The 23778-nt window shown below is 37.8% G+C and overlaps 1 protein-coding gene across 1 annotated transcript in view; it reads right to left on the reverse strand.

Annotated features, from left to right (window-relative positions):
- LOC115435083 (ammonium transporter Rh type B) overlaps window positions 1-20823 on the reverse strand; it is a 39079-nt gene extending 18256 nt beyond the window's left edge. Inside the window, exons 1-4 of the mRNA XM_030157273.1 lie at window positions 20453-20823; window positions 7144-7330; window positions 5646-5796; window positions 4399-4546 (exon numbers count right to left, since the gene is read on the reverse strand). Coding sequence (XP_030013133.1) covers window positions 4399-4546; window positions 5646-5796; window positions 7144-7330; window positions 20453-20636 — 670 coding nt within the window. The 5' untranslated portion in view covers window positions 20637-20823. The remainder of the gene's footprint in view (window positions 1-4398; window positions 4547-5645; window positions 5797-7143; window positions 7331-20452) is intronic.
- Between the last annotated feature and the right edge of the window lie 2955 nt (window positions 20824-23778).

A 23778-nucleotide genomic window follows, 5' to 3' on the forward strand; every position in this document is an offset into this window, starting at 1 on the left:
GACACCATTATCCCTCAAATTGCTTGAATATAACTTGTGCATAAAAATTTGCCAAATGAAAAAAAAAAACAACAATTTTGCCAAAACTCTCGTTTTTTGATGAAAAGTTTTTGCACTTACAAGAGATTATTTTTTGGGTGTAGTGGAATTAGTTTATCGCACAAAACTCTAATGGAAAGACCTAGAGTCACATGAATTAAAAAAAAAAAAAATGATGTTGATGGATGTTAGAACAAGAGAAGAAGAAGAGTTGAACCCAAACGTGTATGTTTATCAGTGGCGGCTGCTGGTCTTTCAGACAGGAGAAGCTCATTGTCGGCTTACATTTAAAAAATTGTCAAGTTATTTAAACATAAATTCATCCCTCCGTTCCTTTTTAAGAAAATGCTCAGGGACCTTCTCGTACACAGTCGGCGTCTTTTCCAGGGACTGGATAGTTCACTCCAACCTAGCCAACAGTAGGACTGATTTAACTATCTACAAAATGATATTAAACTGAACAAGAAATGATTAAATTATGGAACTGAAACAAGAAAACGTTGAAATCATGTTAAATTGAAACAAGGAAGTACAATGACTGTGTTTTATTTACAGTGCGAGAAATGAACAGTTCATTTGGTTTCTGTGATTTCACAGCAAAATGTGTGACGGTATTAAACTGAACTGTGTCAGTGAAGGAGCAGATCTGAAAACAGCTGTCAATCAAACAGGATTCAGCCTTTGGACCCATCCTCCAATCAGCACGTGGAAGCTCAGTGTCCAGCCCGGCTGAGCTCCGCCCACAGCTCCGTTCACTCCCAGAGACGCCGAGCGTCTGGGGGTGGGACAACATGGTGTCATTTATCCAATGAGCGTCCAGTTTAGAGTCAGTTTCCAGCAGTTCCACTCAGTCCCATTGAAGTGCATGGACGCTGAGCGTCTACGGACAAATGCACTGAGCAGAGATGGAGGAGAAAACACAGACACGAGAATGGAGGAGAAGTGAACAACATCCAGTCCACTGATCTGGGATCAAACTGATTCTGAACCAACTGGTCTGAGAGATGAACGCGTTCCAACACATTTGGAGTCAATGAAACGTCAACACAACCGAACAGATTTGAGCATTTAGTTTTCATAATTTTAGAGGAAGCTGAGCTTCCACTGCAGTCTGACAGAAACACCTCTGGTGCAGACACACCACGTAACCACATCAGTTTAGAACCTAGAAGGAGACAGAGGAGGAACCAGCATTCTAGATTCAAACCAACACAGATTTATGTTCATGTTTATGAAGGACTGACACTGACATCTACCACGAGAAAGAAACGAATCAGCACATTTGGGCTTGAATGGAAAAACCAACATTACACACTTCTGTTTTTTCAACATTTAGTAAATATAGGTAAAGTTTAGCTCAGATGTCCGATGGAAAAGCCACTAGTGTCAGTTTAATTAAACACAGCCAAACAATCCAAGGACGTTCACATGTTCATTACATGTACCTGATGTGTTAAAGCTGTGTCATGTGTAAACACGGTGCTGGACAGATTAGGAGCGGAGCTGACAAACTATATAATACAGTACAGAATTCAAGCTAACGTTAGCGTACGGAGCTCAGTTCTACGTACAGTGCAACTGTTCAGTCCAAACTACAGCAGATGTTTGTCAGGAAAACCCAGTGTATCCATGTGGTCATCACCGAAAACAGACTGATTCATAAACCTACCTTTAAGACTTATTTATTTATGAACACCTTTTTAAAGACTAGTCTGATTCACAACAGTTCTATAAATACTCATCCACATACATTTGTCACCAACTGGAACACAAACAAAACAATAAAAACACTGGAACTGTTTTTTGTAGCATCAGTGAGCTCATCTGTTATAGAGCTGGACATCTGAACACAGTAGTGATGGGAAGTCTGATTCTTTTTACTAACTCGATTCTTTTGGTTCATTCATCTGTTGTAAATCAATTCCAAATCGATTCATTTGATTCACCAATAAAAAAAAAAAAAAAAAAAAAAAAAATCAGCCAATGGTCACGAACTGGTGGTGTTAAATTACCAAGTGTATGTTTGATCCACTACACGACCTGACGAGGAGAAGCACCAGGTCTGACCCTGAATATGTGTCTGTTCGTTCTATCTATCTATCTATCTATCTATCTATCTATCTATCTATCTATCTATCTATCTATCTATCTATCTATCTATCTATCTATCTATCTATCTATCTATCTATCTATCTATCTATCTATCTATCTATCTATCTATCTATCTATCTATCTCTACTTTATGTTTCTTAAAACATCTGTGTTTCTGTGTGTGTTTGAATTCATTTGATGCGGTCCACTAAAGGTTCCAATCCGGCCCGGATGAATCTGGGATGAATTTACAAAGTGTAAAAATTCCACAGTCCAGGCTGTGGAACTCATTTTAGTTCAGGTTCCACATACAGACCAGTCTGATCTACAGTCAAATAAGAACAGCAGAAGAACCCACAAAAAAGAATGACAACTTAAAATATTTGTCTTTGTTTTAGTGCAAAAATAACATTAAATTATGAAAATATTGACATTTACAAACTCTCCTGTGACAATAAAATGTGACTAACCTGAACAAAAATGAACAACCTGAAATGTCTGTATTAAATTCAGTCCAGTTTGAACTCTTTTCTTCCTGTTCCTCAGTGTTTAGTGTCTTTGTAGATCTGACCCAGAATGCACATGGACTAATGATAAGATGAGGCAGAATATTGTTAAAATTGCACTTAGTTTTCTTAAGAAATTTCAGTTTTTTCAGGTTATTCACATGTTTTTTGTTTGGATAGTTTATAAAAATAAGTATTTTCATAATTTGTTTTTTTTTTTTAAATTTGCACTAAAACAAAGACAAACATTTGGAGTTGTCATTATTTCTAGGTTATTATGTATTCTTTTACTGGTCCGGCCCACTTCAGATTAAATCAGGCTGAATGTGGAACCTGACAGAACATGAGTTTGAGAGCCCTGCCGTAGGGGGATTTAGTCTCGTTCAGCGATTCAATAAACTCAGCAATTTGCGAAGCAGTTCAGCGAGTCATCGATTTGTGAATAATTCATCAATTCGTGAATGATTTAGTGAGTCAGAAATTTGCAAACATTTCAGAATCTATTCAGTGACTTGGCCCTACTTGGCCAATGGTTCACTACTTCGGATCAGTCCGTCTGTCGCCAGCGACTTGCCTCGCGATACAATCAAAGATGTTGCCGTGGAGACGACCTGCTGTGCGATGCGTCACATAGCACTTCCACCTCCAACTGAAGGAGTGATTCTGACTAGTTTATGTGACAATAAACAAAATATTAGCATAGTGCTGCTGAAACAATTCAGTTGCATTCACGAATCGATTCACTTAAATGAATCAATTCTTTTGAACGATTCATTTGTGAATCGCCCATCACTAGAACACAGATGAATGTGAGGACTGACTTCCTTTTAAAACTGCTTCAAAAAGACGTTTGAGGAACCTCTGGGGTTGTTGTGTTGTACAGTCACAGTTAAGATGAAAAGAAAAAGATGAAAAAAAGAAATCTACACTGTAAAAAAAAACAACATAAAAAAACAGTATTATTCCGGCAGCAGGGGTGCTGAAAAAATACTGTTAAATAACGGAAAATAACCATCTCATAAAAATACGGTAATTCTCCATAATTAAAATACAGTTTTTTGCCCTAACTTTACATGAGATTTTGCTTTTTTTTTTTTTTTTTTTTTTTTTTTTTTTTATTTACTTTTTAAGGTTTAATAAAGAATATTTATATGTATCAAAACAATCAAATTACCTATAAATAAATATATAAATAATTTTCAGTGAGACTCAGTTGTCCAATCCACTGATAAAAACTGTATTTGGACAGTTTATCAGTGCTTATACATGTTATACATTCACAAAAATACATTTATTCAACATTTTTGTTGTGAAACCTCCTGTAATTACACAAGATATTTGTCAATTAACAAACAAGTCTGGTTCAACTGACAGAACAAATACTTCTTTTACAGTTAATTGTCAGTAATTTTATCTTGTTTCATTTTTTTTTTACAGTATTAAACTTTAAATTAACAGTTTAATCTCATAAATAGAAAAGAAATATTTGTGAAATTATGATAGATTTGCAAATGTATTTTAACTGTATTTTTCTGTGAAAAAAGAAAAAATTTCTCATAAAAATTTTCAGTTTTATGGTTATTCACAGTTACAGTCCTTTCGTGTTTGTTTTACATTTGACATGTAAAATCACAATATATTTTTTGGAATCTCACTGATATTTTCCTGTATCTTAAAAATACAGGAAAAATCTGTAAAATAAACAGTGAAAATTCTGTTAAATTACAGCTGTTTTTTACAGTGTACTGCTGAAAATGATTACCTATCATAGCAAACAGGTCCGAGTGGTAGACGGAGCAGTTTCTGTGTTTGCTCTTGTCCAGGTTTGGTCGGTAGAGGACTCGTGCCACCATCAGGCCAAAGTAGGCACCGAACGTGTGGATAGTCATGGAGCCTCCAGCGTCCCTCGCCTGAAATCAAAAAAAAAAAAAAAAAAAAAAAAAAAAAAAAGAAGAAAAGTACCAAAACATCATAAAAATCATAAATTGTGGTGAGGGGCATGGTACAACTCTAACTACTCCTGGAAAACATTAACCCATAAAGACCCAGTATTATTTTTAGGGCAGTTTCCAAATGAATTTTTCTTTATTTCTACCAATCTGAACTGATTTATCACCATTTTTTATACTGTGTATACAATATTATCCTGTGTATTTTGCATTTTCTTGGTGTAAATCAGGTATTTTCCTTCATTTCATTCACAGATCATGTAGATGTTGATGTGAATCAATGTTTTAGAAGATGATGGTGTTTCCATGGTAACTACAGAACCTGTGAACGTCCAATTATTGACATGTATTGATAGGATTAGTGGATGAACAGGTATTAATGAGTTTATATGTGTAGATGGGTTGTGTCACCAGTGGCTATTTGGGTCTCTATGGGTTAAAGTTCTAACTGGGGCTGTGTATCGGCAAGAATCTGGCGATACGATACAAATCACAATACTAGGATCACGATACGATATATCACAATATATCATGATACTGTTAAAAAGGCAATTTTTTTTGTTTGTTTCTTTTTTTAATGATTATTTCCTTGAAAAATTTAATTACACCAGAAATTTGCACAAATACGAAACATATTTTTATTTGATCAGAACAGGATCTAATGTTATATCACAAAATGTTCCTGCGATAAAACTTAAATTCTGTTTTACAGACATTCCAGTTTCAGATCCTGTTCAAATGTTCATATTCTATTAGTTCAGAACTAACATCAGAACATTATTTTAGTTCAATCCCAACAAAGGAACTAACATTATTTAATAAAAGAGTGTTAAATAAGAATAAATAAAGTATAAAAAAAACAAACAAAAAACAAAAATGAACCTCCACAATATCTGCGTTTGAATAAATACCTAAAAATATCGATACAGTATTTTTTTAATATCGATACAATATTGTGAAATGAAATATCGCAATATATTGCAGAACCGATATTTTCTTACAGCCCTAGTTCTATCAGCAATAGCTTCTATTAAAAGTTGAATAAAATCCAGTGTGTTACCCCCAGAGCGCTCAGTAGGATGAACTCGTTGACAGCGAACAGGGTGACCTCGAACATGGCCATGATGAGCAGCTGGACTGGGCTGGTTTTACCCAGAACCGCTCCAAACGAAATCAGCACAGACCCAGTGCAGAAGTCAGCGTTGATCATACTGAAGGAAACAGTGACAGTTAGTTTATACCAGTGAAAAACCACCAGGAACGTGGGACTGTCGTGTCCATACGTTCCACAGGACACTTTGTAGTACTTTCTTTCTTTCTTTAGGATCCCCATTCGCTGTACCATAGCTGCAGCTGTTCTTCCTGGGGTCCTTACAATAATCTTTACAACTTGTCAATGCGAATAACATACAATATAATCATACAAAATCAATTTTCACAAACTACATAACATACAAAAAAAAAAAATAAATAAAATAAACAACAGACAAAAATACAGACACGACAGCTCCTTCAGGTCAGCAGCGGTACAGTATATACAGTACATATATTCAATTAACCCAGGTATCAATCATTTATGGTCAACAGATGTTTCTTTACTGATTTCTTAAATTTCATTTTACATTTTTTTTTTGTGTGATGTGTTCCTGTAGTTTGTTCCATTCTTGCATAGCTCTGTTTATTACCATTCTTTTCATTGCATTTGTTCTTGATTTGGGTGGTGTACAATTACCTCTGGTCGCCTGCCTGGTTGTATTGCTATGTCTATCTGAACTAAAACAAACACTTTTGTACAAGATGGATGTTTTTTTGTTCATATAATATTTCTAAAGAAAACCTGTAATGAACTAGAAGCACACAGAGAGCGCAGACCTCCGCCAAGGCAGATGAGTGTCCTGGATGTGGATGGAAATTTCAGGAAATGTTGATACTGGCACAAGGAACAAATGATGAAGTTTAGGTGGTGATCAGGGGTGGGGGGGCACTGATCTGCCTTGGTGGAGGTCTGCGCTGTCTCTTTTCTAGAAAAGCACTTGTAGAGTGCAGACCTCCGCCAAGGCAGATCAGTGCCCCCCCACCTCCACCCCTGATCATCACCAAAACTTAATCATTTGTTCCTTGTGCCAGTATCAACATTTCCTGAAATTTTCATCCAAATCTGTCCATAACTTTTTGAGTTATCTTGCACACAGACAGACAGACAGACAGACAGACCATAACTAAAACCATAACCTCCTTGGCAGAGGTAATAAAGTCATCTTTTTTTAACAGATAGCCAGTTCAAGTGGTTCTGCATCTCAGTAACATTTGTTCTGTAGCCACACTGCAGTACGAGCGTCTCTATTGTGTGCAGTTTCCAACTTTTGAATATTTTCTAGTGTTGTATTTGACCAGACTGCTGGACAGTAATCCAACACTGACAGTACTAAGGACGGAATCACCACTTTTCCATCCTGGTCGTTATATTATCAGTCTGTTTAGTCTGAGACCATCTGTTTCTACTGAGTCTAGTGTCATGTCCAGGTATGAACAGTTTGACATTTACGTGTAGCACCCACCTCTCCACTCCGATGTGGATCTTGCCTCCGTGCATTCCGTGGAAAAAGCCTTGCATGAGTGTGGCCCACTGCAGGGCGAAGGCCGCGATCAGGAAGTTGAAGCCCACGCTGCTGAAACCGTAACGCTGCAGGAAGGTCATGAGGAACCCAAAGCCAATGAAGATCATGGTGTGGACGTCCTGGAAACCTGCACAGGTAGGAGGGAATGAGGAGGGAGCACCAACCAATGACAGAGGAGAACAGCTGGACCCGCCCCTCAGCTCAGTCCAGTCCAGTCCAGTCCAGTTCAGTTCAGTCCAGTTTAGTCCAGTTCAGTCCAGTTCAGTCCAGTTTAGTCCAGTTCAGTCCACTTCAGTTCAGTTCAGTTCAGTCCAGTCCAGTCCAGTTCAGTCCAGTTTAGTCCAGTTCAGTCCAGTTCAGTCCAGTTTAGTCCAGTTCAGTCCACTTCAGTTCAGTTCAGTTCAGTCCAGTTCAGTTCAGTTCACTTCAGTCCAGTCCAGTCCAGTCCAGTCCAGTCCAGTGTGTCCTACAGTCTGACCTCTCAGTTCACCTAATTAGAGGACATTAGTGAGGACTCCAGACTGTTCATCAGTTCAGACTTTTAATTGGTGTGTCTCTCATTTTGATTCTAATTAGAGAAGTCTAACTGAACTGATTACAGAATCAAACGAGAAAAAAATGTTTAGTAAGAGTTAAACACGTTTCTAAAAATGTACTTTCCCAAACAACCAAACCGGCTGTCTGGTTTAACCCGAACCCGAACCCTGACCCTGACCCCCTAACCCGAACCCTGACCCTGACCCTGTCTCTAACCTTATAACTCTACAAACCTCACCCTAACAGGCTAATTGAGTTGAAAGTCATTTTATTATTGTGTATTTTCAGAATAATCCTTTATTATTATGTCTGAGCTTCAGTAAAACTGATTTCTGAAACTTTCACAGCTTATTTGTGAATTTGCTGAATTTTCATCTGATGTTTTTTTCCTACTCTCTTTTACTTTTCTACTCTTTTTCGTCCCCACAGACCACAGGGACTGCTTCACAAGTGTCCGTATTTGTTCAAACTAACCCACACAATACTAAACTGTGCCACAGGAGCTGTCACCATGGAAACGAAAACCTGGCATGGACGGGCCTAGGTGGTGCCAGTGTCCTCATTGACATATTGGCCCACATAGATACAGAGGCGTTCAGGGACACGGGACACCGTCCAATGACAGTGTGTGAATGCACTCTGGGACCAGAACTATGGAAATGTAGAAACGTCATGTTTTCTGTCAGACAGAGCTGGAGACGTTATTTTTATTGTATTTTTTATTATTTGTTTTATTTAGTGAGTCGACCGTCTTCATTAGCTTATTTCACTTTGCTCACCTGAACTCCTGTAAAATGTGTACACACACACACACACACACACAAACACAAACACATTTATACATATATATATATATATATATATATATATATATATATATATATATATATATATATAGAGAGAGAGAGAGAGAGAGAGAGAGAGAGAGAGAGAGAGAGAGAGAGTAACAGGAAAGAAAACACAAGAACAATTCAAATTTCAGCCCAGTTCATGAATCTCCCCCCAGTGGCAGACTCCTAAACTCTACTCCATCCATGTTACTCTGAGGCTCCGCCCACAGCAGCTCTGAATGCACAATTCGGATTTTTTGGTGAAATCAGATGTTTTTGTGTATTTGTTCATATTTCACATTAAGTGCGACTTCTATCAATTTTGAGTCTGAACTGAATGTGACCCTGAAGTGACCCACATGCACTAAAGAGGTCCTGAAGTGACCCACATGCACTAAAGAGGTCCTGAAGTGACCCACATGCACTAAAGAGGTCCTGAAGTGACCCACATGCACTGGAGAAGTCCTGATGGAATACCAGACCACACAGACACACACTGTGTTTACGGAAGGAAATATGGTTTTCCTCCGCTCCAACCAACAACTGGGACGTTTGTCGCATTTCAATGACGGAAAGGTCAGATAAATGAAAGTGGTCTGGGTCAGACCACTTTCATATGTGCTCCTAAATCTGACCCAGATCTGATATTTTCCAATTGGACTTCAATCTGAACGTCCAGGTCGCATTTATCCGACCTTTACGTCATTGAAATGCGACAAACGTCCCAGCTGGTCTGGGTCAGATTTAGGACCACATATGAACGTGGTCTGGGTCAGATTTAGGACCACATATGAACGTGGTCTGGGTCAGATTTAGGACCACATATGAACGTGGTCTGGGTCAGATTTAGGACCACATATGAACGTGGTCTGGGTCAGATTTAGGACCACATATGAACGTGGTCTGGGTCAGATTTAGGACCACATATGAACGTGGTCTGGGTCAGATTTAGGACCACATATGAACGTGGTCTGGGTCAGATTTAGGACCCCATATGAACGTGGTCTGGGTCAGATTTAGGACCACATATGAACGTGGTCTGGGTCAGATTTAGGACCACATAGGAACGTGGTCTGGGTCAGATTTAGGACCACATATGAACGTGGTCTGGGTCAGATTTAGGACCACATATGAACGTGGTCTGGGTCAGATTTAGGACCACATATGAACATGGTCTGGGTCAGATTTAGGACCACATATGAACGTGGTCTGGGTCAGATTTAGGACCACATATGAACGTGGTCTGGGTCAGATTTAGGACCACATATGAACGTGGTCTGGGTCAGATTTAGGACCCCATATGAACATGGTCTGGGTCAGATTTAGGACCACATATGAACGTGGTCTGGGTCAGATAGTGCTGTTCAGACTGTGTGGAACAGATCAGAACCAGGTCACCTATGGACACATTTACCTGGCTCTGAACATGGACTTCAGACAAAGTAAAAACTTAACGTACATTTTGAATCATTTTAAAGTGACTTCGGGGCCTTTTGGTTCTGGGCTCATTCGGGCTCAGATCCTCATCTTTGTTGTTTTGAAGGTACAGTAGTAGTTGGGACAGAACATGGGATGTGTGTTCTGTACGGACTCCTGTTCTGCTGAGGTCTGGGCTCATTCTTCCACACTGGGAGGAAACTGCCTGATGACCTGCTTCTGTTTGTCTGGGTTCTGTGTTCACCTCCTGATGATCTTTGGGTTGTTCTGGTGAAGACCCTCCCATTATCCAAACAAAACAAGTGTAAGCAATTCTGGACAGAAATAAATATTGTGATGTTACTTAAGCCCTGGATGTGTGTAGTCATGAAAGGCACTCCAAATATGTGTTTATTTATTTTTGTTAGATTGTCTGTGTTTGGGGCTGATGCATCACTTAACCCTAATCAGATTAAAAAATAAATAAAAAAAAAATACTATAGTTCGTAGTATTTTATAAAACTATAAAATACTATTTTGTATTTGATATAAATTTTTATTCATGTACACTGTAAAAAAAAAAAAAAAAGTGAAAAAAACAGTATTATTCCGGCTGCAGGTGTGCCAAAAAAATACTGTTAAATAACAGAAAATAACCATCTCATAAAAATATGGTAATTTTCCATAATTAAAATACAGTATTTTGCCCTAACTTTACATGAGGTTTTGCATATTTTTTTGACTTTTTAATGTTCAATAAAGAATATTTACATGTATTAAAACAATCCAATTACCTACATATATATATATATATATATATATATATATATATATATATATATATATATATATATATATATATATATATATATATATATATGTTATATTATAACATATATATTATAATATATTATATATGTATAATTTTCAATGAGACTCAGTTGTCCAATCCACTGATAAAAACTGTATTTGGACAGTTTATCAGTGCTTATACATGTTATACATTCACAAAAATACATTTATTCAACATTTTTGTTGTGAAACCTCCTGTAATTACACAAGATATTTGTCAATTAACAAACAAGTCTGGTTCAAATTACAGAACAAATACTTCTTTAACAGTTAATTGTCAGTAATTTTATCTCTTTTTATTTTATTTTTTTTTTTTTACAGTATTAAACTTTAAATTAACAGTTTAATCTCAGAAATAGAAAATAAATATTTGTGAAATGCATACATTTGCAAATGCATTTTAACTGTATTTTTCTGTGGAAAAAAAACATTCTTTTAAAAAAAATTGAAATTTTTTAGTTAGTCACAGTTACAGTTTTTTCATGTTATTTTACATTTGACATGTAAAATCACAGTCTGTTTTTTTCATTTCATTGATATTTTCCTGCATCTTAAAAATACAGGAAAAATCTGTAAAATAAACAGTAAAAATTCTGTTAAATTACAGATTTTTTTGTAAGCACACAATACAGTTTCAGTTGGTTATCTTTTATTTTAATTATAGTTTTTATTTATTTCAGTTAACAAAAATGTTTTTACAATTTGAGTTTTCGTCATTTCGTTAGTTTTCGTTAACGATAATAACCTTGGTTCCAACTGAAGCATGTGATTCACCATTCAACCATTTGGAGACTTTTCTTTTCTGGGTTGTGTATGATGCAGGGCATTAGTGATGTGTCTGTTTGTAGAGAATTTAAAGAAATATAAGTAAGTAACAAAAATAAATAATAAATATAAGTAGCAAAATATAGTAGGGTTATAATATAGTGTCATATATCAGTAAAATACTATAGCAAAAAAAAAACTATATATGTGTATATTTTTTCCCCTTTTTTGTTGTATTTTATTGTATTTTTATTTATTTATTTATTTATTTAATTTTTCTTGAGAAGTCCACATCTCAACAGTCACACCACATACACATCTTACACACTCCACCACACACAGAACATTTACACAACCAGGACAGGACATTGGCTTTTATTACTGACTGACATGTTTCTTTTGTATATGACATGCTATATATCTTAACCCCCCCCCCCTCCCATCCCACATTATGATGATGTAATGTAAATATTGAATAATACTGTACATAAATCTCTTTGTCACTTGGTGTCGCTTCAATAAAGGTTGAAAAAAAAAGATATATATACATAAGTAAATACAAGAGGAAGTGACTGTCTGTCAGGTCAAACTTTAAACCTATGACGTAAAAACCTCCAGAGGTATTTTCCTTCAGGACACTTCACCAGATCCTGTCACGGGAAAGGTCGAAGGTCAGATCTTATCCTTCATCACCAGACTACCTGCTTGACCTTCAGCTGATCTGTTGCATAACGGCGCCGTGTGGACATACAGTATCTGTGGATTTACATACCATCCTTATCCTTATCCTGCAGACGTCCACCTGCCTGAACTAAAGCCTGTGTGCAGGAGACAGCGTCCCTCATGTGAGTGTGTCTCTGCCCACAGGTGTGGACACGTCTGTTTAGTCTACACTTTGTCTCAGGCATGAAGACAGGACAAATCTGTGAAATCAGACGGTGATCTTGTGTTTCATCCAGTGGACCTTTACTTCCAGAGACGAGGGTTTGTGTTCCACAGATTCACTGAAGACTTTTCACTGCCTTCACACTAAGGTTCTACTAGTTTTGGATTTTTCATTATAGTTTAGTTTTATTTAGTTTTGACTTTTTTTTTCTCTAATTAAGTTAGTTTTAATTCATTTTTAGAGCAGATTTGCTAGTTTTTGTTACTTTTTGTTTTTTTCTAAATGCTAATAACAACCTCTAATAACGATGTGATGTGTTCTTGTGATCTACTTGCAGCCTCTGCAGGAACATGTGGGTTCTGGAATGACCTCCTGATCCACGAACGTCATGTATTGTATCTAAGGCATTCGTTTAGCGCCCTACGAAAGTGGACTTCGTAGTGTGTTCATGGAAAACCTTGGACAAGATCATCCACCAGACTACGAACGCAGGAACGGCCCACGAACTCTCCACTCTTATAAGTCCGCTTTGAAAAGGTCGTACAAAATGGTCCATAAATCGTTTGCATTGTGTTTGTAGCCGTTCGTAACAGCATTTGTGACTGAGGCTTTAGTTTCATGGGTCTTGTGGGAAAACTCAGAAAAGCAAAATTTTCTGAGTCATTGAAAAAGATCTACCTACGGCAAAATGGGAAAAGAAAAGAAACAACAGTTTTCTCAATTCCAATCAAGATTCTAATAGTTTTGGATTTTTCATTATAGTTAGTTTTATTTAGTTTTGACTTTTTTTCTCTAATTCAGTTAGTTTGAATTCATTTTTAGAGCAGGTTTGCTAGTTTTTAATAGTTTTCGTTTTTTTCTAAATGCTTAATTTTAGTTTAGTTTTAGGGAGTTATTTTTTATGTTTTCTCTTCTTCTCTGTCGTCGTATTCAAATAAATCCCAGACAGGACTCTGCTGCTTTCTCCCAACTTTAGTCTCCATGTTTCCAGGTAGAGTGGGGACCAGAAGACCACTGGAAACCACAAGTGACGACAAGTGTCGTATGGTGCCGCTAGCTAAAATTGCTAGAGTGAAATAAATTGCTTCGAGATGAAAACAAAGGGAAGTTTATCCATAATTCTTATCTGTTTTACTTAGTTTTGTAAACACACAATACAGTTTCAGTTAGTTATCATTTTTTTAGTTATAGTTTTTATTTATTTCAGTTAACGAAAATGTTTTTACAATTCTAGTTTTCATCATTTCGTTAGTTTTCGTTAACGATAATAACCTTGCTTCATACAGCAAAGGATCTGGATCAGGGCTGTCAAACTCATGTTAGTTCAGTTCCACATTCAGCCTAATATGATCTACAGTGGGCGGGACCAGTAAAATAATATAAATAATAAGAACTTATGAAGAATGTCAACTCCAAAGTTTTTTCTGTGTTTTTGAGTGAAAAAAGTAAGAATCCATAATGAAAATGTTTACATCTACGAATTGTACTTGAACATAACATGAACAAATATGAACAAATATAAACTTCTTAAGAAAAATAAGTGCAATTTTAACAATATTACGTCTGAGTTTATCATTTATACATGTGCATCACAAGGTACAGATCACAGTGGATCTACAAATACACAAAACATTTAATAACAGACAGTTTATTATTAAAATTCCATATACTTCTATTAAGACATTTCAGGTTGTTCAAATTTGTTCAGGTTATTCACTTTTTTGTAAAAGGTTAGTCTGTAAATGTACATTTTTGTGCAAATGATTTTTTTTTTTTTACACTAAAACAAAAAGAAAAAATGGCAGTTTTCATTATTTATAGGTTATTCTGATAGTGTTCTACTGCTCTGACCCATTTTTAGATGGAACTGACCTAAAATAATTTGAACTTCCTTGATCGTTTATATCTTCAGTGTAAGTTTTGCATTTCACAAATTCATCCCACGGGCCAGATTGGAGCCTTTGGTGGGTCGGTTTTGGCCCCCGGGCCACACGTTTAACACTTGTGATCTAGGTTATAAAAGCCAAGTGACCTCTGTGTATGTGTGTGTATGTGTGTGTGTGTGTGTGTGTGTCTCAGTCATCACACTAACTCCGTACACAGCTGACTGCTGCAGTTTGTCATCCTTCTGAACAGACTAGTGAAAACAGTAAGTTAATAGGACCAATATTTTGTCAGATATTAGTCATTTTTAATTCAATATCCTTATAATCCCGTTCCTATGTCCAGAAGACTTTGGTGGTGACTGCTGGACAAATGTGGTACAGCATGCATCTGCATAAAAACGCCCACGTCTAGAACCTGTGGATCCACACGGGTCAACGTGCTAATAAAACAAGTGAGTTCATGTTTGAAACTCTGATGTGAACCTGAACAGCAGGTTTATGTTGGCAGTGTTACTAATTAAAGTTCCTTATTTGAATTTAGTAGTCTTCTGCTTCTTTGTGTTGAATCATATTTTGGGTATTATAATGCTGCGTTCCCACTATGTGGAACCGGCTCGACTCGGCTCGGCTTGAATCAGTATTCCTGCAGACCGTTTCCATTACAGGATACTATCGACTTTACAGTACCTGGTCGTCATAGCGATGTGGTGTGTTACTTCCGTGTCGTCTGTTCAGAGTTGCTGAAAACTCACTTGTTGCGTGTTGTCTCGTCTGAATTTTTCCGTCGGCCACCAAAGACTGAATCTCCTCGACCGACCATGGTGTAGTTTTGGGCTGTTATCATGTGGATTAATGTACCGCTGTATTTACTGTCCACTCCTGCATCTGTTTTTTGTAAAACGGCGGATCACAGAGAAAACTGTCTGACCAATCAGTGGTCTGCAGTGTTGTATGTCACGGTTCAGTATCGCTACCGGTACCAAAAAACTAGTACCAGTACCAGATGACAGGTCCTTTTTTGTAATGGAAACGCAGAAAGGCTGAGCCGAGTCGAGTCGAGTCGAGCCGATACCACGCAGTGGAAACGGGGCATGAGATATTATGTCCATGTACAGTATATATCCTTGTATATCAATGCTCTTATTTCATATATTGGCCAATATATCGGTTATTGGCCGATATATCAGATATCAGCTTTTTTTTCGCCCCCAATATTGGTATCGGTCCCAAAGATCCCATATCAGTCGGGCTCTAGTTGAAATGCTTCCCAAAACACTCTGGTATAAGTGCAGTTTAAAAACAAGTTGTTCTAAAGCACAGGTGTCACACTCCGGTCCTCGAGGGCCGGTATCCTGCATGTTTTAGATGTGTCCCTCTTCCAGCACACCTGACGGTCGTTATCAGGCTTCTGCAGAGTTGGATGATAGGCTGATCATTTGAATCAGGTGTGTTGGAAGAGGGAAACATCTAAAACATGCAGGATACCGGCCCTTGAGGATCTGGGTTTGACACCCCTGTTCTAAAGTGTCAGAGTCAGTGTCAGAGTCACAGAAAACACAGATGTTTTTATCGATGTTGATTCTTTGTCTCAGAAACTCATTACAAGGACAGATACTATTTAAAGCTGCGTACGACTTTTGTCACCAGTGTTTCTTCAGATCTGTCAGACCCCAGTCACAGCTTAAGCATCATGAATCCAACTGTCAGGTCACTCGGACAAATTTGGAAATTTGTTGCTACATGCATTGTGGAGGGCGGACATTCACGCAGCCGCAGTAGCAGCAACAACAAACATGTCAACCAAGCAAAAGCAGCTGCATGAGGCTCCGCCTCCCACAGTGCACGCCGCGACAAATTTCCAAAAATGTCCGAGTGACCCTCCAGCTCTGTTTGTAAACACACGGACTGTTTATGGTGGAGTACACTACGACAGCGTTCACCGAGACGGCAGAGGTTCAGCTGAGTGACCACAGACAGACCGACCGATTCAGGACCCTGAGGACACCACCACCGAAAACTGTGACAACAGTCATACGCAGCTTTAAGCTCCGCCTTTTGTTGTTTCCATACGTCATTTCTCACACGTATTGACTGTAAGTATGATTAAAACAAAACACAAACACACACCAGAATGCACAGGATGTACAGGATATGATGTCACTGCTCTGAGCCAATAGCAGATCAACCTGATGTTTATTTCATACACAATAAAGATAATGAGTGATTTTTTTTTCTTATAGTGGATAATTTTTGGGCTGTTCTCTTTTTTTTCTTATAGTGGATAATTTTTTGAACTGTTTTCTTTTTTTTCTTATAGCGGATCATTTTTTAGGCTGTTCTCTTTTTTTTCTTATAGTGGATCATTTTTTGGTCTGTTCTCTTTTTTTTCTTATAGTGGATAATTTTTTGGTCTGTTCTCTTTTTTTTCTTATAGTGGATAATTTTTGGTCTGTTCTCTTTTTTTTCTTATAGTGGATAATTTTTGGGCCTGTTGGACCTCTGGGCCACCGTACTTTTCCATCATGAACAGCTCAGACTGACCTGACAGTCTATGACCTGTTTACACATATTAGCCTTCAGACACATCACCTACAGAGATTTAAGGTGGAATGGAAATCGTGCACCACATCAAGTAGTAGACCTTAAATGTGACGTGTTTATTTGTGACTGAACTGAGGTGGTGAGGGATCGGCGGACGGGAACTTTGTGCTTTGTCAGTTGATGTGAATCAGGAAAATAATGATGACAGAGCTTTGTGTGTGTGTGTGTGTGTGCGTGTGTGTGTGTGTGTGTGTGTGTGCGTGTGTGTGTGTGCGCGTGTGTGTATGAGTGCGTGCGTGTGTGTGTGTGTGTGTGTGTGTGGGACAGCAGTGGACTGGAAGACATCAGTGGGAACCTGAAAGAACCGTACTTCTCTAATTAGGAAACTAGAACGCAGCAGCGCTAACAGGTCTGGAGCTCATTTATACAGGATGAAATATTTTCCCAACAGTTGTAATAAAAATTTGTCCAGTTGTTGTGATTATTTAATGAGTCTGCATGTTCTGAAGTGCTGAAAACACTACAGTCCTCTTACACGAGTAGAAATTTGACCTCTGATTTGAACCCATAAAGACCCAGTGCTACTTCTGTGGCAGTTTCCTGCATTTGAAACCTTTCCTAAGTGATTTATCATCATTTATCATAATATTATCCTCTATATTTTACATTATTCACAGCAAATTATGTATTTTCCTATATTTTGTTTCCTATATTCAATGTAGATGTTCATGAAAAGTTAATTGATTCAAAGGTTATTGTATCAAAAACAGAGAAAACTGAGGAAAAAGTGACTTTTTCAGTCCAATCCATCATTAACTGAACATAAACCCAGTGTCCATCCACTGTCACTGATCCGACTCCACGGGTTGAGGAGTTTTTCTGAAATTTTGTTCAGTTTGTGGTGTATTTTGTTCATGTTACTTATTATTTTGTCGATTTATTCATTTTTGTTCATTTCATTTGGCTGTTTTTTGTTGCTAATTGTATTCTTTTTTCTTTCTTTCTTGTTTTTTTTTTTTTTTTTACCTCATTTTAGTCTTTTTTTGCACATTATTGAATATATTGTACATTTTTTATTCATTTTTGTTCATTTCATTTTGCTGTTTTTGTTTATTTTGTTGCAAATTTTAGTCTTTTTTTCCTTATTTTAGTCTTTTTTTGCACATTATTGAGTATTTTGTACATTTTTTTATTCATTTTTGTTCATTTCATTTATTATTGATCATAAACGCAGTGTGTGCATCCACTGTCACTGATCCGACTCCATGGGTTTAAGTGTTTTTCTGAAATTTTGTTCAGTTCGTGGTGTATTTTGTTCATGTTACTTATTATTTTGTTGATTTATTCATTTCTGTTTATTTCATTTGGCTGTTTTTGTTATTTTTTTGCTAATTTTATTCTTTTTTTTCTTGTCTTTTTTTCTTTTTTTCTTTTTTTAGCTCATTTTAGTCTTTTTTTGCACATTATTGAGGATTTTGTACATTTTTTATTAATTTTTGTTAATTTCATTTGGCTGTTTTTGTTTATTTTGTTGCTAATTTTATTCTTTTTTTCTTTTATTTTCCTTTTACCTCATTTTAGTCTTTTTTGCACATTATTGAGGATTTTGTACATTTTCTTTTTATTCATTTTTGTTCATTTTATTTATTATTGATCATAAACCCAGTGTGTCCATCCACTGTCATTGATCCAACTCCATGGGTTTGACTGGTGAATCAAAGTTGGAGAAGATGGCGGTGTTTCCACGGTAACTATGGAGCCTCTGAACGTCCAAATATGGTCATATCTAATGACCATGAAAAGATGACGAACTGTATTTGACACCAGTTATTGACATGGATGATAGTATTAGTGCAGGGCTGGTCAACCTGTGGCTCCGGAGCCTCATGCGTCTCTTCCTCCTCCTGTAGTGGCTCCTCCCTTTACTGCCGTCAAACCAGCCGCTAGCATTTTTCTTGTGTGCTACTCATTCGACAATTACGGTAAAAGAGCTGCATGTATATTACTCATGTAATTCTGTCCGTTTTGCGGGAGCTTGCGGATGTGAAACCAGACAGAGAATATGGAGCAGTACAACTGAGAACTGTGGAGGCAGTGTTGAGTTTGGAAGAGAACCATTTCCATAAAGAGCCATACTTTTCATAGAGCGACTGTATGAGTATGAGTACTGCGTACTTCTGGAGTAATCCTACAACAGATTCCCTTCAAACATACAAAAGTGTTTTTTGTTTTTTTTTTGTCTGAAATAGGCTTTAAGACTAAATTCAAAGATGAACAAAATTATTTTTTCCAATAAGTACCTCATGAATTTGGTATATTTGGTATTAGTACTTCATATACTATTAACACAAATACTATGAACTACTTTTACTGTGTACTTTTGGTGTAATCATACTCCAGAGCCCCTTCCAAGCTTCAAAAGTGTTTGTTTTCATCTGAAATAGGCTTTAAGACTAAATTCAATGATGAATAAAATTATAATTTCCAAAAAGGACCTCGTGAATTTGGTATTTTTGGTATTAGTACTTCATATACTATTAGCACAAATACTATGAAATACTTTTACTGTGTACTTTTAGAGTAATCATACTCCAGAATCTATTCCAAGCTCCAAAAGTGTGTTTTTTCGTCTAAAATAGGCTTTAAGACTAAATTCAATGATGAATAAAATTATTTTTTCCAATAAATATCTCATGAATTTGGTATTTTTGGTATTAGTACTTCATATACTATTAGCACAAATACTATGGAATACTTTTCCTGTGTACTTTTGGAGTAATCATACTCAAAAATCCCTTCCAAGCTCCAAAAGTGTTTGTTTTTTCATCTAAAATAGGCTTTAAGACTAAATTCAATGATGAATAAAATTATTTTGTCCAATAAGTACTTCGTGAATTTGGTATTTTTGGTATTAGTACTTCATATACTATTAGCACAAGTACTATGAAATTCTTTTACTGTGTACTTTTAGAGTAATCATACTCCAGAATCCATTCCACACTCCACTTCTGTTTGTTGTATTCAGTGGTTTTAACAGATAAAATGTTAAAAAAAAAATTAAACTTGTTAAAGTTTTTAAGTTATGTTATTTTTTGCAGCTCCAGACTATTTTTTTTTTTTTTTTTTTTAGTGGAAGAGGGGGCAAAATGGCTCTGACTGACATTAAAGGTTGCAGAACCCTGGATTAGCGGATCGACAGGTGTTAGACATCAGGTTTGGGTCTTTGTGGGTTAAAAAATAAATCACAGTGACAGAATAACATTTGTCATATCTTAGTTTTTTTATTTTATTTTTATGGGCTGAGCTGGCTGACAGGCAGCTGTCTGTACTGATAAGGCAGCAGCCGACACCAACTGTACTCTGTGTCTGAGGTTTTACCACTTACTTTAGGATTGAGAATATATTATAACAACACCTGAAATGATGTGTGCAGTACAGTTACAGTTTTAATTGTGGTGTGTATCAGATGGTGAAATGCCCCTGACCCCCTCTACAGTTCCTCAGCCTAAACTCCCAGAAGTCCACGGGGCACTTACTTGGGTAGCGGTAGTAGAAGTCGTTCTCAATCTGTGAGTTGTTGTGCACGTGCTCATGCCATTCCTTGGCGTCGGTCTCGTAGTCGTACTGGACCAGCGTGCCGAACAGGATGATGAGGATGATCTCCAGGATGAGGCAGGTGACGGGCAGCTTCAGCCGCATGTTGGTGGCCGTATCCGTCATGGTCAGGGTCGAGCTGAGGCGGAACACAGTCTGTGTGAAGTGTGTGGGGAACCGGGAGAGGAGAGGGAGTACAGATCCGCCGAGTCCAGCAGGAATGGAAGAGCCACTGTGTCTGTGGTCCACAAACACACACACATACACACAGACACACACACACACACAGCGGTGTATGGAAGGAGAAGCGCACACACAGACACGCTGCGCTGGTTTTGTTCTGCTGGGCCACACCCACCAGACACACCTCCTCTGGGGGAAGCCCCTCCCCTTAGGCCTGTAGGCTTTTAAGGTAGTAAGACAGTCAAGGGTTCACATGTTGAAAATGAAAGGGTATGGATAAGGGTTAGGGTTAAGGGAAGGGGTTAGGGTTAAGGTAAGGGTTAAGGTTAGGGTTATGGATAAGGGTTAGGGTTAAGGTAAGGGGTTAGGGTTAAGGTAAGGGTTAAGGTTAGGGTTATGGATAAGGGTTAGGGTTAAGGGAAGGGGTTAGGGTTAAGGTAAGGGTTAAGGTTAAGGTTAGGGTTATGGATAAGGGTTAGGGTTAGGAACAGGGTTGGGGTTAAGGTAAGGGTAAAGGTTAAGGTTTCCATTATGGATAAGGGTAAGGGTTAGGAATAGGGTTTAAGTTAAGGTAAGGGTAAAGGTTAAGGTTAGGGTTATGGATAAGGGTTAGGGTTAGGAACAGGGTTAGGGGTTAGGGTTAAGGTAAGGGTAAAGGTTAAGGTTAGGGTTAGGGTGGACGGTCTCCTTCCATCTCAGAAGCTGACATGTGCTCTGTCCAGACCTGAGCTGACCCTTGGACTCCTCCGTCCATCACACCCGTCCACAGTCCACGCTCCGTCCATCTGGAACTGAACTCAGCTGTTTTTGTGCAGACTGGTTTCCTCTTTGTGTGAAACTGTTTCTAGTACCTGTCTTAAGTGACAGTGGTTTAATAAAAGCCTCTTAAACCTACATTTTTCACAGAAGCAGGATTTTTTTCTCATGTATTATCACCAGAAGGTCAAAGGTCAGACACAGGTTCAACAGTAGTCGCTGAGTCTTTTCACATAATTAAGTACTGTAGATGGTGACAGTAAATTATTAATCATTTAAAGGCAGGGGGTGTGGCCTATTCACACCTGGACAGTCCTTTGGTCCGTTTATTTGGTTCACATTGAATATGGACTTTGTGGTTTTTTTGTTTGGGTCGGATCATATTGTTATTGCACTTTTTGCTAGTGGACCAAAATTTGTAAACACAAGCATGTGACGAATTGCGCTGGCATTGGACAGAAAAGCCGTGGGCGGGGTCAATCAGAGACAGTGGGTGTTGACGAAAACAAACATGAAGGTCCTACGTGACCACTGACCAAATGTCCATGAGAGGGTCAGTGTCCTCATTGGTCCACGTATTTCCCACTGTTACTATCGTTAACGAAAACTAACAAAATGACCAAAACTAGAATTGTAAAAACATTTTTGTTAACTGAAATAAATAAAAACTATAATTAAAAGAAAAAAATAACTAACTGAATCTGTATTGTGTGCAAACAAAACTAACTAAAACGCTTTTCGTCTTTGTCAATGTCGGATTGATATGAAATCGATTTATTTCGCTCTAGCAATTTTAGCTAGCGGCACCATACGACACTTTTTGGTCCGTCACTTGTGGTTTCCAGTCGTCTTCTGGTCCCCACTCTACCTGGAAACATGGAGACTAAAGTTGGGAGAAAGCAGCAGAGTCCTGTCTGGGATTTATTTGAATACGACGACAGAGAAGAAGAGAAAAGATATTTAAAAAAAACCTAAAATTAATACTAAAACTGAACTAAAACTAAGCATTTAGAAAAAAATGAAAATTAATAAAAACTATCAAACCTGCTCTAAAAACGAATTAAAACTAACTGAATTAGAGAAAAAAAAGTCAAAACTAAATAAAACTAAACTATAACAAAAAATCCAAAACTATTACAACCTTGGTCTGACCTCATGGCTGCCGCTGTTAGCTCAGGCTACAAATGCAGATCAGCTACTTCCAGTTTTGGAGATTACCCACAATGCCATGCGGCTACAGTGGCTCATCAAGCCCAAAAGGCTCATGGTTCCTTGGTTTGTTTGGGCTGGAGGACGGTTCTGTTCACAGCAGAAGTGAAACAGCCCAGAGTCTGTGTAGAAGTGGACCCAGACCACCTCTTCTAGGTGGTCTGGGTCCACTTGTTTGGTTGGATCAGAGTTCGCATGTTTGTATTCACACCTAAAAAAAAGTCCAGACTTTCTGCTGAAACGAACTCTGGTCCGTTTTAAATGGACCAACCAAAGTAGGTGTGAATCCAGCCTATACGCCCAATGACGGTCCACTCTTTTATGTATTCGATAAACCCCTCAGTCTGAGTTTCTGTCCCCCATTGACTGATACCACCATCGTTGTCCTCAGATGCTTCAGTATTTCCTTAAACATACAGATCAAAGTGTCTTTAATATTAGTCAGCTGACAAGAAGTGCCTTTGTTTAGTCCAGGCTCTGCCCCCTATCCTGATCATGTCTGTCAAACGAAGTCTGGACTCTGTCGGATTCACAGGGACATGACTGACTCAACTGGAAAGGAGTTCCATTAAAGACACAGATCCTTCTGATCAGAAGAACAACAAACCTGAGTAGATCAGACCTGTTTAGGTGATCAGTTGGATGGTCCAGTCACTTCTCCACGGAATGGATCAGTGTTCAGCCTTCTCAGTTGTCCTTCAAACTGAACATCTGTCCCTCCTCGTAGATTCTACAGCTGATAGATTTGATGGATAAATATAGTGTGTTGAACAGATTTACACCAGTAGAATCTCCAAAGTGGACCAGAATGTTCTGTTAGATTTGAAAAGTCTGGATTTTCCACCATGATATTCAAATGAGTTCAGGTCAAAGGTCATGTTTGGTCATTCAGTGGAGCTGCAGACGGATTAAAGGCACTATTTCACTATTATATGAATGAATGATCTAGAAGTGGATCCAAGGGCATCAGAGCTTTGATGGGATTTGGAGGAAATATTGGTGGTTGAAGGTGATGACGAATGGAGCTGAGTTCAACATCTGGAGGTTTAAAGAGTTGGACAAGATCAAAATATGGAGCCAGAAGACGGATCCAGCTAGGAATCAAACAGACAACTATGGA

Source organism: Sphaeramia orbicularis, chromosome 16 (assembly GCF_902148855.1).
Source record: "Sphaeramia orbicularis chromosome 16, fSphaOr1.1, whole genome shotgun sequence".
Lineage (NCBI taxonomy): Eukaryota > Metazoa > Chordata > Actinopteri > Kurtiformes > Apogonidae > Sphaeramia > Sphaeramia orbicularis.